The following is a 14,915-nucleotide window of genomic DNA, read 5'->3' on the forward strand; positions in this document are numbered from 1 at the left end:
CCTGCATCCCACCATCTAACCTCTCCCTCAACTTTCTCCTAGCCCTTCTTAAGTCTCTCGCTCACTTGAACTGCCACTTTTGTCTTGGATGCTCCGCCCCTTTCTCTTTCGGTTGCCTCTGCTGCTCAGTTGTTTCTTGCTTCCTTGGTTGTCAACTCTCTTCTCCGCTCAGTTGTCTCTATTGCTTGACTGTTTCTTGCTTGAGTTCGAATTCCTCTGGCCATCCTTTTGCAACTGTTTCTCTTTGTCAGGTTCCTTCCTCTGCTCCAGTTGTCTCCTCCGCAACTTCCCAATAGTCATTTCCAGGGAAAATGTGGTCAATTGGTCAAAACTCAAATTTCAAACGAAGGACCCAACAACGACAAATCATCAAAATAATCAAGCAAAAGAGCTTCCAAGTCATGGAACCAATGGGGCACTTCATGGTGGCATGCCCTTCTATAGTGGGGTTTGGCATGTAGAAATGTCTCCAAGCTTAATAGGGGGTTAATCAAGGACCCTATTAGGTGTTTTCAACTTCTAAAGGGGATGACATGTTTGTGGTACATCCAAACAACATGTCATGGTACAAGGGTAGCTATAATAAGGGAAGCCCATACCTGGGTATATGAGTGTAGGAGGGAGCAAATCGTGGTACATGAGTTACGCCGACCTTTGTTTTTCCACCCTTCTTCATATGCCCTTTTCCTTTGATTGATTTTTCTTTATAACTGCTTGGGCTCCATGGGATGAGAGCATGTGTGTAGTATATAGTAGTTGATACCCCCTTAAGGTGGGGCAGTTCATTGCCCACCAGGGGTTGCGACAGTCATGGGTTCCTTAATGATGGAGGGGGCTCATATAGGGCTCATAGGAACCAGGGTGATGACCATGGGTAAGGGTAGAGCTCATGTTTGGCTTTTGCCCACGTGCTAAATTTGTTTGTCCCGACCATCTTTTACATTTTGTGGTACATTTCTTGTTTAGTGTGGCCGAATTATGTTTTTTCTTTTCTTTTTAATTGCATCAAGTTATCAACCTTTGGGGCATTGTTCCAGGCCCGACCTGAGGTGTCGATAAGGGGAGGGGGAGGCTAACCCTATGTGGACCCAGTGGACACATGTGGACCCGAATGAGAAAAGAGATGAATGGGGCTAAAATGAGTGGAAGGGAGTGATGTATAAGGCAATGTTGATAATATCGGTATCGGGAAAATATCGGCGAGGGTCCGGAAAATATCTTATCGGCAATATCGGCGAAAATATCAGTAAAATATCGGCAAATATCGGCAAGCATAAAAAATGCATAATATATTCATTTTTTTCAGATTTCTAAACATATAAAGCAATAACAACATGAACTAAACACATTGGCACATAAATATGAAGAAGGCATTGATATATATGATGTCAAATAGAAATGATACATCAAACTTCAAAGGCGATAGCAAATCCTGCTGATCCCTGATAATTGTCCAATCAAGGACTCAAACAAAATAACATCACATATCCTGCTGATCCTTGATAGTGATAATTGTCAATCAAGGACTCAAACAAAACAACATCACATATATAAAACTTTAAAAGTATTTCATCATCATGAGTTATAAACTTATATGTAGCAAAAGTTGCAAAACAAATAAAACTAGCAGCTATCTATCTGAGACCATTGGCCTCTCCCTAGCAGCTTTCTTTCTGTCTTGTTCAGCAATTGCTTCACGAGCTTTTTGTATAACCTCTGCACTAGAAACCATACAAGGCATCACATCTGCATCATATGCAGAGAGTTTAGCCAGATGGTATTTCAATCGTGTAATCCCTCCTGACATCTTGGTCCCACACAAGTTGCATGATATATATGCCTGATTTGCCCCACCAACAACCTCCCCATACTCCCAAAATGGGTCCAAGGCTTTTGGCATATTTGACATTTGTAGTGAACTAATTCAAACCTAGGGCACAAAAAAAACAAAAAATTGGCATTAAACCCCCCAACACAAAATGAAAAAATAATAAGTAATAACAACCTCATTCAAAAAAAATTACTACATTATTTGCATTTTGCAATGTGAATGAAAAATGGCAATAAGAGGGTGCATAAGAAAGTTGAAAAAAAAAAATGAAGCTTGCTGTCCAAATATGGAGAAAACCCTTGCATTGGTTCATGGGCATGAAAATCATAGCAAATGGAAAAAAACAAAGAAACAAAATGTTGGTAGGCAAAGAGGCAAGCAAGCATAACCCTAAATCTATGAAAAAATCATTAACATAGGGGTTTTTAAGAACATACTTGCTAATGGAAGAAATGAAGTTTGTCTCACTACTCTTCAATCTTTGATCCACAAAAAAATCTTAATTGGTGGTGATAATCGTCGTTTGATCTTCAAACCCTCCTTGACAAGCACCACAAAACTCTTTCCCTTTCTTCTCCAACACTCAGAAACAGAAATGAAGAAAAAAAAAACCAATTTTCGTTTTTTATAGCCGCGGAAAAACACGCCCGGCGATATTTTAGATCGTCGCGCGATATTTTCGAAAATATCGCCGATATTTCGTAAATCGCGCGATATTTTCAGGACCCGAAAATATCGCGATATTTTCGGGGCGATATATCGGCTCGCCGAAAATATCGCGATATTTCTGATATTCGGCGATATATCGCCGATATTATCAACAGTGGTATAAGGTGTTGGGGAAGCGGGACCACACAAACAAAGACAAAATTTCCCAAGTAGTGCCAACCCTAAAGTTGGTGGCCAGTAAAAGAGATCCCTCGAGACTAGGATACAAAGCTAACCACAAAATCGGGCAATGGAGACGAGAGTACAATCCTAACCCACTCTTTCTGCTGAATCCCCCCACCAATCCATGCCTAAAAGTGCCCATGACAAGTAAGGAAAATTACTCAAGTATACCAATGAAAAGCCATACCTTCAGGGTTGGGAGGCCCACCTTCAAACATACAATGATAAGAAGTGGGCGAGGGACCACATCGCCAGCTCAGGTGGTGGAGATAATGGCACATCGAACTATCTAGTGGTTGCAACAGGCTACTGGTTGACTACTGAGGACCATCTAGGAGAAAATGTTTCTCCCATATACGCTACCCACAGGTGGTGGGTAACAGGGCCTAAATAGTGGGGGCTTGGGACGAGGTGATAGTGGGTCCTTGCCCTATGTGTGTCCGTCTAGCAAGGCTATTAGGACCTTAGTGGCCCTTGCTAAAAAGATCGATAACAAGGGACTCTTGATTTGGTTTGATTGGGCCATTAGATTTCGGAGATCTATGAGGGAGAACCCCCTTGACCTACAGTAGAGCCGACCATAATTATGAGGAGGGTTGGGGAGGTGATAGTGGGCCCCCTCTTGAGCACATAACGTCTCGCAATTGAGCTTTGGGATTTTATCTCAAGAAGTGTGAGATTTTGCTCTAATAGGTTCTTTGAGGCTTCTTTGCTCTAATCAAACCATATTACTATTTAGCACATCCTTCCCTTGAGGGCACATCCTCCCTCCAAAAGGGGAGATCACTAGGGAGGTTAGGGATGACAAATTGTAGAAGTAGATTCAACTTACTTAGATTTGCCCCCTTACTCTTGGCCCCAACCTGGCCTTGTATTATAAGCAAATTTTGTAGCACTAGGGCAACCTTATTGTTTGTCTTGACTAGATTTGATGCCATTGGTCACATGGCCTCAGGATTTTGCTTAGCTATTTGAGGTTTTTTTCGCACTACTTGTGGGTCCAAGTAAGATCACAAAATCTTGTGAGTTGAGAGGATGTGTTAGCTGCACGATATTTTGGAAGATGTAGATTGACAAATTGTCTTTAGATGCTGCATATATTGCAAGGTTTAGGGGAGATATCACCACCTGTTCCATCATTTTGGAAGGCTTCTTGCCACCACCTTTTGATATCTTCATTCTAGATGTCTAGCATTATACATATTACATATGAGATGTGATCACTTCGTTAAATTTTTCAAGAGCCTACACCACTAGGCTTATAACCTCTTCTTTCTGATCTATTGCAGTGACCTGAGGTGCAAAGTGTCAGGAAGACTTTTCAGCCATGCATATAGGTGATGTAAGATCTGTGAGACAACGGACATCCTCCCAATTAGTTGTAGATATCTCACCTTGTGAACCACATGGTACTGCTTAGCCTTGATTGAGCATGTAGAAATCCTTGATTTTTCTCTTTAGCCTTGGTCGTTAGGAGAGTTTTGATAGACTTCTCCCAGGCTCCTCGTACGTTCACCTAGCCAGACCCTCTTTTCCCTGGGCTCTCCTTAGAGGACATTATTATGGATTGCATTGGCTTCTTCACCATGATGGATATTAATATGGATTTTTCTTCTCCCTCGTCTATCTCTACCTCTGATATTGATTATTGTTTTCTGTCTTTCTGGGGTTTACCTTTTTGGTTCATCCTTTCTCATGTACTTCTCTTCTTGCACTTACATATGTAACTTTTCATCTTTTAACTTTAAGGAGTGATTGTAGACACCCATTGTTTGATGTTAATTGGCTGTCTTCTAGATACATTGACCTAGTCTTTAGTCATTTCTGGACATTAATAAAATTATCTTATCTATATATGAAATTGTGTTGCATAGTGAACAATTGTTTGTCAATAACAACTATTCAATTGGTTGTCTTTTGAAAATGCACAATGCTTCACATTTAGATGGAGCTTTATTCATTGGTGCTGTGGGACCATACAGGAGATTCTAGTAAAGCTTAAGTTTAATTTTTCTTAAGATATGTTAGACTAATATAGTGGCAAGGTTGTAAATAGTATGATTGCCTCTAATTACTATTGAACACGTGGCTGACCCCAACTTACTCTTGAAATTCCCAAAACAACTTAAGATGGATTGTTTTATATACTGAAATGAGCATAACCCAAATGCTAGGATTTCAATTTATATTTTTATCTATTGTGCTTCTATGTTACAAGGTCTAGAGAAATTAGAGAATCAATTGTAGCATTCCCTACAGTTGACATAAACATTGATGATCTGAAATGGATCCTCTAAATAATCTCTTTTTAACTTTGTAATAATGAAATTTAATTTTGCAAAGTTGAGTGAGTAGTCCAAGACTTCTTTACCCTGGAAGATGAAATGCACCATTGTGAACCTGTTAAATATGAAGGCTGTAAGAAGGACATTCATTCAATGAAGTAGAGAGCTCGAGGGGAAATGAATAAGCGGGGAAGTACCAGAGAATGAGGGACTAAGAAAAATAAGCCTGTTTAGAGATCGAAAGCTGTCTCTAACCTAAAGCCATGTACACAATATGCCATTTAGTAAGAATGCATCATAATTCTAGTTGAAAGTGCATAGCTTACTGTTGTAACCATTTCTTAAAAAAAAAAAAAAAAATTCATCGTTGATTTTCCTATTTGGGTTTCCAGAGTAAAATTTACGTGTTTCTGCCACATTTAAATTCTCTGTAGTTGTCTATTTGCGGGTGTTTTTTTTTTTTTTTTTTTTGGTTCTCCTTACGTTGAGTTCCCACGTTCTAGGGACTTGTGGACCCTTAGGAAACCTCCTCATCAACTTGGGGACTTGTTGGCCACCCCTAAGACGTTTTAGGCAGATATCATGGATTTTCCAAATAGATTTCAGGGGGCAGATTTTAGGTATGTTCTTGGCAGCTTTCAGGGATAATCCAAGCTATATCTTCAATTTTGACAATCATGGACATTGATGATCGGATATGATCATTTGTCCCATCTGTTATTTTTGTATTCATCTAATCTAACTCTGTTGTACAAGTTGCAACTCAAAACACGGGTTTTTTAATCATAGGTTTCAATTTGGATTTTTCCTGATTTAAATATTGTTATTTTAGTGACAAAATCACAAGTAAAGTAAATGCAACATTTCAAAGGGTTGATCCTTGTTATTGTTCTTGTTCTATCTCATTTTTCAGGTCATCTTAGCTTTTTACATATTGCACATGAGTTTTCGGGAGTTATTTAAGCCTAATGCTTCCACCATCCCAACCTCAAGTATTGTCAAAAAATTAGATAGTAGTGACTAGGATTGGGTACTAAATGTTTGAATAAATTCATATTCAATCACCTTCTTAATTTGAAATATGAATCTAATCTTTCTATAAAACCAAAGTAAAATATTTTATAGTAATTTCCTTGTAAAAGTTCGTAAAATTATTTAGAAGAGATACCATTATGTTAACATAATTATCATTAACAAGGAATATAAGAAACAAAAGTTTTAGAAGAGATACCATTATGTTAACATAATTATTATTAACAAGGAATATAAGAAAGAAAAGCTGCTTAAAAAAAAAATCTTTGTTTCATATACCTTTCATGGACATTATTGCAAATTGAAATAGTTATGCTTAAGTATTTTTTTGAGAGCTAAACTGCATATTGTGCTCATGTCTAACAGCGAATTATGGAATGTCACTTTGCCCTTTCTTAAATTGCTTTAGCTTTTCTAAAATTGGGGAGTGTAAGAGCTGTGGATATTACTGCATGGTATAGCTTGTTAGGTTTACAAGTTTGAAGCGACTACCAATATTTAATTATATATATGAAACTGCCTACCCTAACACCCAATCCCCTATCCCCTGGGAAATTTGGGAATGTGCACTGGCCGAGATGCGCCCCCATCCTTACCGTTCCCCGTCCTGAAAACCAGTGCAACATAGAATTATAGCCATTATTGGTTGATTGAATCGCTGGAATAACCTTCAGCGCTATTACTAGTATGTTGAGTCGCTGGCCTTTTGACAGCTCGTTAATTTCCCAGCACATTGGCATGGAATTTTGTAAACCGTGCTTAGCTACAGCCCTTTATTAAATAGTGAAATCTCTACAGCACTCTGATTAATTAATTTCGTATGTTGGTTGAATTCTTGTGCATTGTTTTGAATGGGTAATAAACAGCAATTCGCTGTGGACTTCGATGTTAATTAATTAAAAAGAAGAAAAACCTCTTTTATATTCGGAGCTGTTAATGAACAAAGGGGAAACATTTTATGGGGATTGAAAAGCTGTCCATCCCTTTTTTAAGAAAAAGAAGAAATTATTTTAATGTCCAGGAGGCTAAAGATAGCTTATGGGACAGATTGCTTCTTCATCTGTTTGATGTATTCGGCCCTTTTTCTGTGAAGCTTCAAAATAAACGCTCACAGCTTCTCGACAAACCCTTCGCTAAATAGATTATCCCAAGAGCTAGCTGTCAGCATATCTGCATAACTTTCCCTGTTGTCTTTGAAAGCCTCACATTCTAAAATGAAATGTTTTTATGTTTTCACTTTTCCGGAAAAAACAAAAAATGCATACTCTTTCCTCCCACACTTCTTTTGGCTTTTTTCAGCGCCCTATTTCACAACAGAGTTGATGAGAATTAGTCCTTAACTGAGAAATAAGAATTTTGGCTCTCTAAGAGATATTGGCCTCTATGTATGCTTTTGGTTGATGACTATGAGTGGGATTAAACACTTCAATATAGTAATTTTTCTTTCTTCCTAGCTCCTTATCCCAAGTAGGCTTGTGAAACTTTTCCATAACAAAAGTTTTTATCTCTTTGTTGTTTATGGGACACACATTAAAGCAAATACCCCATTTACTAAACCATTTGTTATTTTGCTGCATCCAAATTTTTTTGCTCCTGCACAATCTATCACTAAAGACAATCTTAGGCCATCTACCCTCTTCCATTTGCTCAATTTTTTGAAATATCTTATGACTCGCACTATAGCAATTGCTTCAATAGGAGCAATGCCTGTTTCACTTAACAAGATATCATAAAGAGCTGCACTTTTAATCTTAAATTTGTTTGTAATCAAACGCTTCTGAATTTTCTCAATTTGTCTCCATTGCATGTTGGATGTACTGCTGGCCCATAGTTCACAATCATAGAGAATCACCGGAATCACTAGAAGCCCAAAAAGAGTTTGAGTGGCTTTCCAGTCACATAACTCTGCCTCTCTACACCTATTTTGAAAAGCATAAAATGCTTTCCAACCCCCCAAAGTTCTTTTCTTTCTACAACCATTCCAGCTTAGATTTTTGTTGAATTCCGAGGTATTTGTAATCTGCAACTTCTTCCAAAATGTTGCCTTCAAAGTAGAACTTATGTTGGTTATGTCTTCTTTTCTTAAAGAAGACCACTACTTTCGTTTTACTAATATTGACTTGCATCCTTACACTTCTACAAAAATGCTCAAGGGATAGTAAGTGCTCTTGCAAAACCAAGAGCTGATTTAACAATCAGAATAAGGTCAACTGCATACAAAAGAAGCCTTATAACAAACTTGCCCAAACAGAGACCATCACCCCCTTGCGAATTTAACCACTCCTCAAGCTTGTTGATATATAAACCAAAAAGGGTAGGAGACAGTGGGTAACCTTGCTTGACCCCGATATCGCTTCTAAAACTTTCAGAAATGTCTGTTGAAGTTCTAATTTTCACTTTCACCTCTTCATACAGCCTATGCACAATTGCTCTCAAATGTTTAGGAACCCCAAGTTCCTCCATTATGTGCCAAAGCTTATCCCTAGGAACTGTGTCAAACGCTTTTCTGAAATCAAAAAAGCAACAAAAGACTTCTTCCTTTTTCTCCCAAACTTTTTCAATGATGTGCCTTAAAGTTATACAATGATCGACTGTGAAATGTTAGGTCTAAAACCTGCTTGCCCTTTAGCACGCTTATCTCTTTCTTCTGCCCACTTGCTAATTTTGTTTTCTAGCATGCTTCCAAATAGCTTTGCAAACAAAGGGTTTATCATGATGGTCCTATAATTGGAAGGATTATTGACGTCACCACTCTTGAAAAGAGGTATTGCCAGACTAGTTGACCAATTTGTGGGGAGCCCTTGTTGTATGATGTTGTTGAAAATTTTTGTAATGTGAGGTGCAAGAATTTTTGAGCCCCACTTTAGAGATTCTGCTTGGAGTTCAACTAAATCTTTTGCTTTCAACACCCAACTTCTTGATACCCATCTCTACCTCTTGTACTTAATAAACTTTTGCTCAATTCATGGGTTTATAGAAACATTGGCATATGTACATCGCTGATCTCCGTTGATATTTAGCTGCTACAGCCATTCTCCATCTTACTCTACGTTAGATAAGCATTGGGAGTGAACATAATCCTTGAAGCCACATCTGGAATTCTGTACTCACTCCATGTTATGCATAAGATTTGTTTGGGCTGTAAAATATATAATTAAAAGCATATTGTGTGCGCTGGAATACCTTCCTTTACTTTTGTCATAAGCATCCAGGTAACATTTGAACTTGAAAGTGCCGTGTTTGCGTAATTGGGATAAACAAACCTGTAGCGTGCGTAGGTTTTGTTTTCTTCGAAGGAACTATGTCCAGACTCCACATATTAATGTACACAATCTACTTAGTGAAAATAGAGAACGTCATCGTGGTTTTCGTTTTATTTTTCTTTGAAGGCACTGTGCCCACACATTGTACACAATATACTTAGTGATATAATAAAGCACTTGATCGTGGTTTTGTAAGCATTTGAAGGGACAACAGTGTTTTGTCTCGTTGAATTTGTTATTCCAACTGGCCACTAAAGTAGAGCAATTAGAGCATGTATTATACTGTGAATTGAAATTTACATCTATAGATTTGATTTGATTTTTTATTTTATTTTTTTTATTGTGTTTTTCTTTTTTGGGTTAATGGGAGCAATATTAATATAGATCTATTTTAATTATCTTTTTTGTAGTGTAAAATTTAAGTAAAAGTTTTCATTTTGAGAAATTTAATTTCTCTCGATACTTGATAGATTCAAAGTTAAGATGAAACTATGCTGATTTTTTATAGTACAATCGGGTCTAATGGTTAAGAATATGCATTTCCCCCTAAGAGGTCACAAGTTCAAATCTAGAACAAGTAGAGTATGTACACCTTTATCGACTTTAGCAGTGAAATCACTATGAGGAGGTGGGTTCCTTGTTTCTTAAACAAGGGGGTCTCATACACTTAATTTGGTGTTTGGCTTCCCTGTGATTTTAAAAATAGATTATTATTATTATTTTTCTGGTGAGGGAAAATTCGGGCAGATCAAACTAAAGGGATTACATTTTACCGACCAGACTAGCAGGGCCAAGGGCATCAAGGAGAATTGAGCGTTCGACCTCCCAATGAGTGAGATACTTAGCAATGGGAATTCGACCAATTGAGCTAACCCTTGGGGCTTAAAAAATTTGGACCATATCTCGATTTCCGCGTGTCATCCTTGCGTAGGGGCCACGAGAATCTTCTTTGTATCATTCCAATTTTATTCAATGTTTCTGAAGATACCAATTATTATTATTATACATGAATTTCACATCTCTATATATAGAAATATTTTTATTTTTAATTTTATTAAAACTTTCATAATACATATAGCTACAAACTTATGTGAAGGTATTTTTCTTTACATGCTTTATAGGTTTTTTTTAATTTAAATTATATATATATATATATAGTTTAGAAGAAGAGTTTAATGCAATTATTCTATTTTATGTTTATTAACTAAATTTAAACATTAAATCATGGTATTTTTTTATGATACATTTTATTATTAAAAATATTTTTTAATTTTAAATGTGATATAAATAGTGTAGAATTATAGCAATTTTTTATAGTTAGTTATATTGTAAGAATTTTTTTTGGAAAAGAATTGTGTTTGAGAATTTAGTTTGTCATATGTTTTGTGTAGACACTCCATCCATCATTAGAGACAAAAACTTTTAGATAATGTGAATGGGTGCCGTGAGGATAATAAATAGAATGAGGAGGAAGTTAGCGTTATGATTTTTTTTGTTTTCTAAGTTATGTGAGTCCCGAGATGATTTGCACGTCTAACTTGTGGCTTGAGTAGCCACAATCTAAGGGCATCTAAGCTGTCAAAATCACCCGGGGATTGCATCTGGCCTGGGCCACACCAACCTTTAGCATGGCTGGATTTTTGCCCACTTTGCCCACGTAGTGGAACCGGTGACCTTTTCACCACAAAATGCCTAAAAGAACATTCTGTCACCATCTATTCTATACCCATGGGCAGTGGTTACGAAAAATTGAATTAATTATTAAAAATGGGTCAAGTTTCTTGAAAAAAAGAAAAAAGAAAAAATCAGTTAAAAGTATTAAAGATATAATAAAATGGAGTAAAAACACTGAAATTAAAATTAAGATTTAAAAAAGATAAATACTAAAAATTAAACTTTTAATTTAATTAAAAACCACTTATAAAATTTTAAAATCAATTTTTTATTTAATTTTAATTTTTTTTATAAAATAATAGTAAATTTAAAAAATACTTAAATAAATTTGATTTTAATTTTTTTATAAAATAATAGTAAATTTAAAAAATACTTAAATAAAAAATTGAAATTCAAATGTGAATGGGTGCCGCTGCAAGGAGAGTAAATAAAATAGGGAGAGAATTATGCATTTAAAAAAAAAAAAAATGAACAAGGACAGATGAAACGAACGGGCCATAAACCATAAACCTATTGTTGATGTATCAATCGATGTATACTAAGATGAATTAAACGAATTGAACTGATTTGCTTTTTCATCAAAATGGCAGAAGCTCTTATAGATGTCAACCAATACCGTTTTTCATGTTTTTGCATTGCAAAGTCCGCTGAAATTTGAAGTAATCATCATCAATATTCATTTTTTTCAAGGATGAATCAAATATGTGATACTGATCTGTGCCAACCAAAATTTATTCACTATGTTAACCATGCACGAGTGTGGTTCCGGACTATAACTGGCTTGATCTGATAATCTTCCCTTTTATTTTTATCCTATAAGCACCTTAGAATATTTGTTTATATGAGCTGGTACGATTCAGAATACGTCCTGTTGAGGCCATTGGATATCTGCATACTGTTTCATTATTTATTAGATTCATAGTTTTACTACCCCTTTCTTTCATGGATTTCTAATTCTAGTGTTTTGAAACTTTCAACAGCATATGAATTGTCCAAAAAAGAAGGGAAGGTTGGGACCCCAGAGCGCCCTCTGTCTGATCTTGGGTTATTAAGTTACAGAGGATACTGGACAAGGATCCTTCTTGACATTCTTAAGAAACATAGGGGTAACATTTCAATCAAGGTATTTATTTGATTTCACTCTTTATTAATAAAACGTGTGTGATGACGCAGTTCAGTTTTAGGTCTTTGCCTATTTCATCTTTATTCTGCAAATGCCTTTTATTTCAGGAACTTAGTGACATGACAGCTATCAAGGTAGAAGATGTTATCAGTACACTGCAAGTGTTGGATCTTATTCAGTATCGGAAAGGACAGCATGTTATATGCGCCGATCCGAAGGTTTTAGATCGTCACTTGAAAGCCGCTGGAATAGCTGGGCTGGAAATTGATGTATCTAAGCTTATCTGGACTCCCTACAAAGAGCAATGTGGATGATTAATTTTTTTAGACATGTTTCTTCATGGTTATGCTGAGCGAAATGAGAAAATCTGGCAATTTCATTCTTTTTTGCATCCTTTGGAAAGGTAGCTAGAGAAAATTGCTCCTGGTGAAGAGGCAGTTGTATATTTGTTTCCATGGTGGTTTTGATATTCTTTTTCAAATCTGAGAACATCTCTTACTCATTATTGCGAAAGTTTAAGGTTTCATCATGCATCCCTGCGTACAACAAGTTGTGATAATTTAAGGCTGAATGAACAGCATTCCAGCACACAAGTGTCACTTGAAGAAATTCATCAATTCTTTGAAATTATTGTTCCCTTTTAATGCGGCCCCTTTCTGGAGGGGCAATCAGTGTCTGCGTTGCCACTCTTTTGATGAGGATTGTAAAGGAACGGTACCCTTGCCAATAAAGCAATGAAAATTTTCTAACGATATGTGACCTTTAAAACAGTCACTTTTTATGTTCTGACTGTATGCTGTCATATTTATTTGTATTTTAGTAGAAAGTATAACTCCCTGTGAATGGTAATGATTGATTACTTGTCAATGGTTAAACAATCCTATCCTATTTGTGTCGGTTAGAACCGCTTTCTAATATAAGTAGACCATTTCAACTACATTGAAGCTTGATTTGAGTCTTATTCTCTTAGGTTGTTGTGTTTCAAAGTTATGTTTTGATTCCATACCACAAGGGAAAAAGCTGAATATGAATTTTATGCATGGCCTAAGCCGCAACACATCACAATTCCTAATAACTGTTTTTTGCTGTTGTGAGAAAATTTTATAACCAACCCAGGAAGCAATAGTAGAACTTGAGTGAGCCTTTTGTTTGGTGGTAAATTATTTTTTAACCAGTGCAACCATCTGGTAATAATGAAAATTCAAGAGATTTAAGGTATCCAAATTAGGTTTTAAAATGCAAGTGTCATGGAAAAAGGCAATGGACATCTTCACCGCCATGTTCAACAAAACAACCTTAAAATTTAAAGGACTTTACGAAATACCGTTGGGTTTAGTAAATATTTACACATAAAAGTCCAAAAAGGACAACTAGCGTTGATGTCGAACACCTCTCGAAAGCATAGGGAGCCAAATGATAGTCGGCCTTGCTATCAACTATTACAACGAGTTTATATGGACGTCAATAGTTGAATCCAATGATTGAACAGATTTGTTGTTTGGCCAGATGTTCATGTCTTATTAGTTAATTGGTTATGACCTAGGGTCTTCTATGTTGTTAAAGCCTTGGCATCGTTTGCTTGGATTTGTCCTGGGCATTGTTTGCTTGCTTCAGATAAATGTTGGTTAATATAAACGCTAGGAAAGAACTATGAACCCAAGTCGTCATTATTATGGAAAGAATTTGGCCTTACCCTTAAAGTATGGTTGGATGAAATGAAATGATATTTTAACGTCTACAAGACTAAAAATAGTCTATGGGACCATTAGTTCCCTGTTTTTCATCTTTTGCAATTCAATTCTTTTCTTATTCAAATTGATGATGAGTTGGCCCAGCCTTCCAACAATCCCCTCACTGAAAAGACAATGCCAAGAAACCGATGCTAAAATATTCCCATAACTTTCTCTGATGTCCTTGAATACATCACATTCCAAAATGAAATGTTTTTATGATTCCACTGCCCCAGACGTGCAAAATGTACACACTCATTCTTCCCAAACTTCTTTAAGCCTTTTCCACCGCCTTGTTTCGCACCGAAGTTGATGCGAGTCGGTTCTTAATTGAGCAATAAGAACCTTTGCCCTCCACGGAATGCTAGCTCCAATGAACTCTTTTTGTTGTAGATCACATGTAGGGTTGAATTCCTCGATGTAGTTCTTTATTCTACCCAACTCTTTTCCCCATACCCATTTACGAAATTTCTCCATAACAAAATTCTTTAGCTTGCTATTTGTGGGATAGACATTGAAGTAGATATTCCATTTTTGCATCCATGTGTAGTTTTGTTTCATCCATGTTTTCTTTCTTTCACTCATGCCTTCATTGAAGATAACATTAGGCCATCTACCTACTCCCATTTGCTCAATTCTTTTTAGATATCTTATGAGCTGCACCATAGCAATTGCTTTGATGAGAGTTGCTCCTGTTTCACTCAACATTATCTCATAAGGTACGAAACTTTTTATTTTGAACTTGCTCATGATCAAACGTTTTTGGATTTTCTCAATTTGTTTCCATTTTGAGATGGGGGTGTTGCTAGCCCACAATTCACACCCATATAGCATCACTGGACAAACTAGGAGTCCAAAAAGCACTTTAATCGTTTTCCAATCCCATAACTCTGCGTCTTTACATCTGTTTTGAAAAGCATGCAATGATTTCCACCCTCCTAAAATTCTCTTCTTTCTGCAATCCTCCCAATTAAGTTTGTTGTTGAAATCAATTCCGAGGTACTTGTACTCATTTACTTCTTCAAGAATCTTGCTTTCAAAGAAGAACGTATGTTGGCTCTGCTTTCTTTTATTAGAGAGAATCAT

At 36.5% G+C, this 14,915-nt stretch overlaps 1 protein-coding gene and 1 non-coding gene across 2 annotated transcripts in view; one reads left to right on the plus strand and one right to left on the minus strand.

Annotated features, from left to right (window-relative positions):
* The window catches only part of LOC149158245 (histone acetyltransferase of the MYST family 1-like), a 312,036-nt gene extending 299,156 nt beyond the window's left edge, over positions 1-12,880 (plus strand). Inside the window, exons 8-9 of the mRNA XM_089436162.1 lie at positions 11,957-12,099; positions 12,207-12,880. Coding sequence (XP_089292288.1) covers positions 11,957-12,099; positions 12,207-12,413 — 350 coding nt within the window. The 3' untranslated portion in view covers positions 12,414-12,880. The remainder of the gene's footprint in view (positions 1-11,956; positions 12,100-12,206) is intronic.
* On the minus strand, positions 10,188-10,290 carry LOC149158247 (U6 spliceosomal RNA). The gene has a single exon (XR_016262061.1). It is a non-coding gene; the product is annotated as a U6 spliceosomal RNA (small nuclear RNA).
* Positions 12,881-14,915: the final 2,035 nt, after the last annotated feature.

The sequence above is a fragment of the Pinus tabuliformis genome, chromosome 5_2 (genome assembly GCF_031772625.1).
Source record: "Pinus tabuliformis cultivar Carrire ecotype Pingquan chromosome 5_2, CPIR1, whole genome shotgun sequence".
Classification (NCBI taxonomy): domain Eukaryota; kingdom Viridiplantae; phylum Streptophyta; class Pinopsida; order Pinales; family Pinaceae; genus Pinus; species Pinus tabuliformis.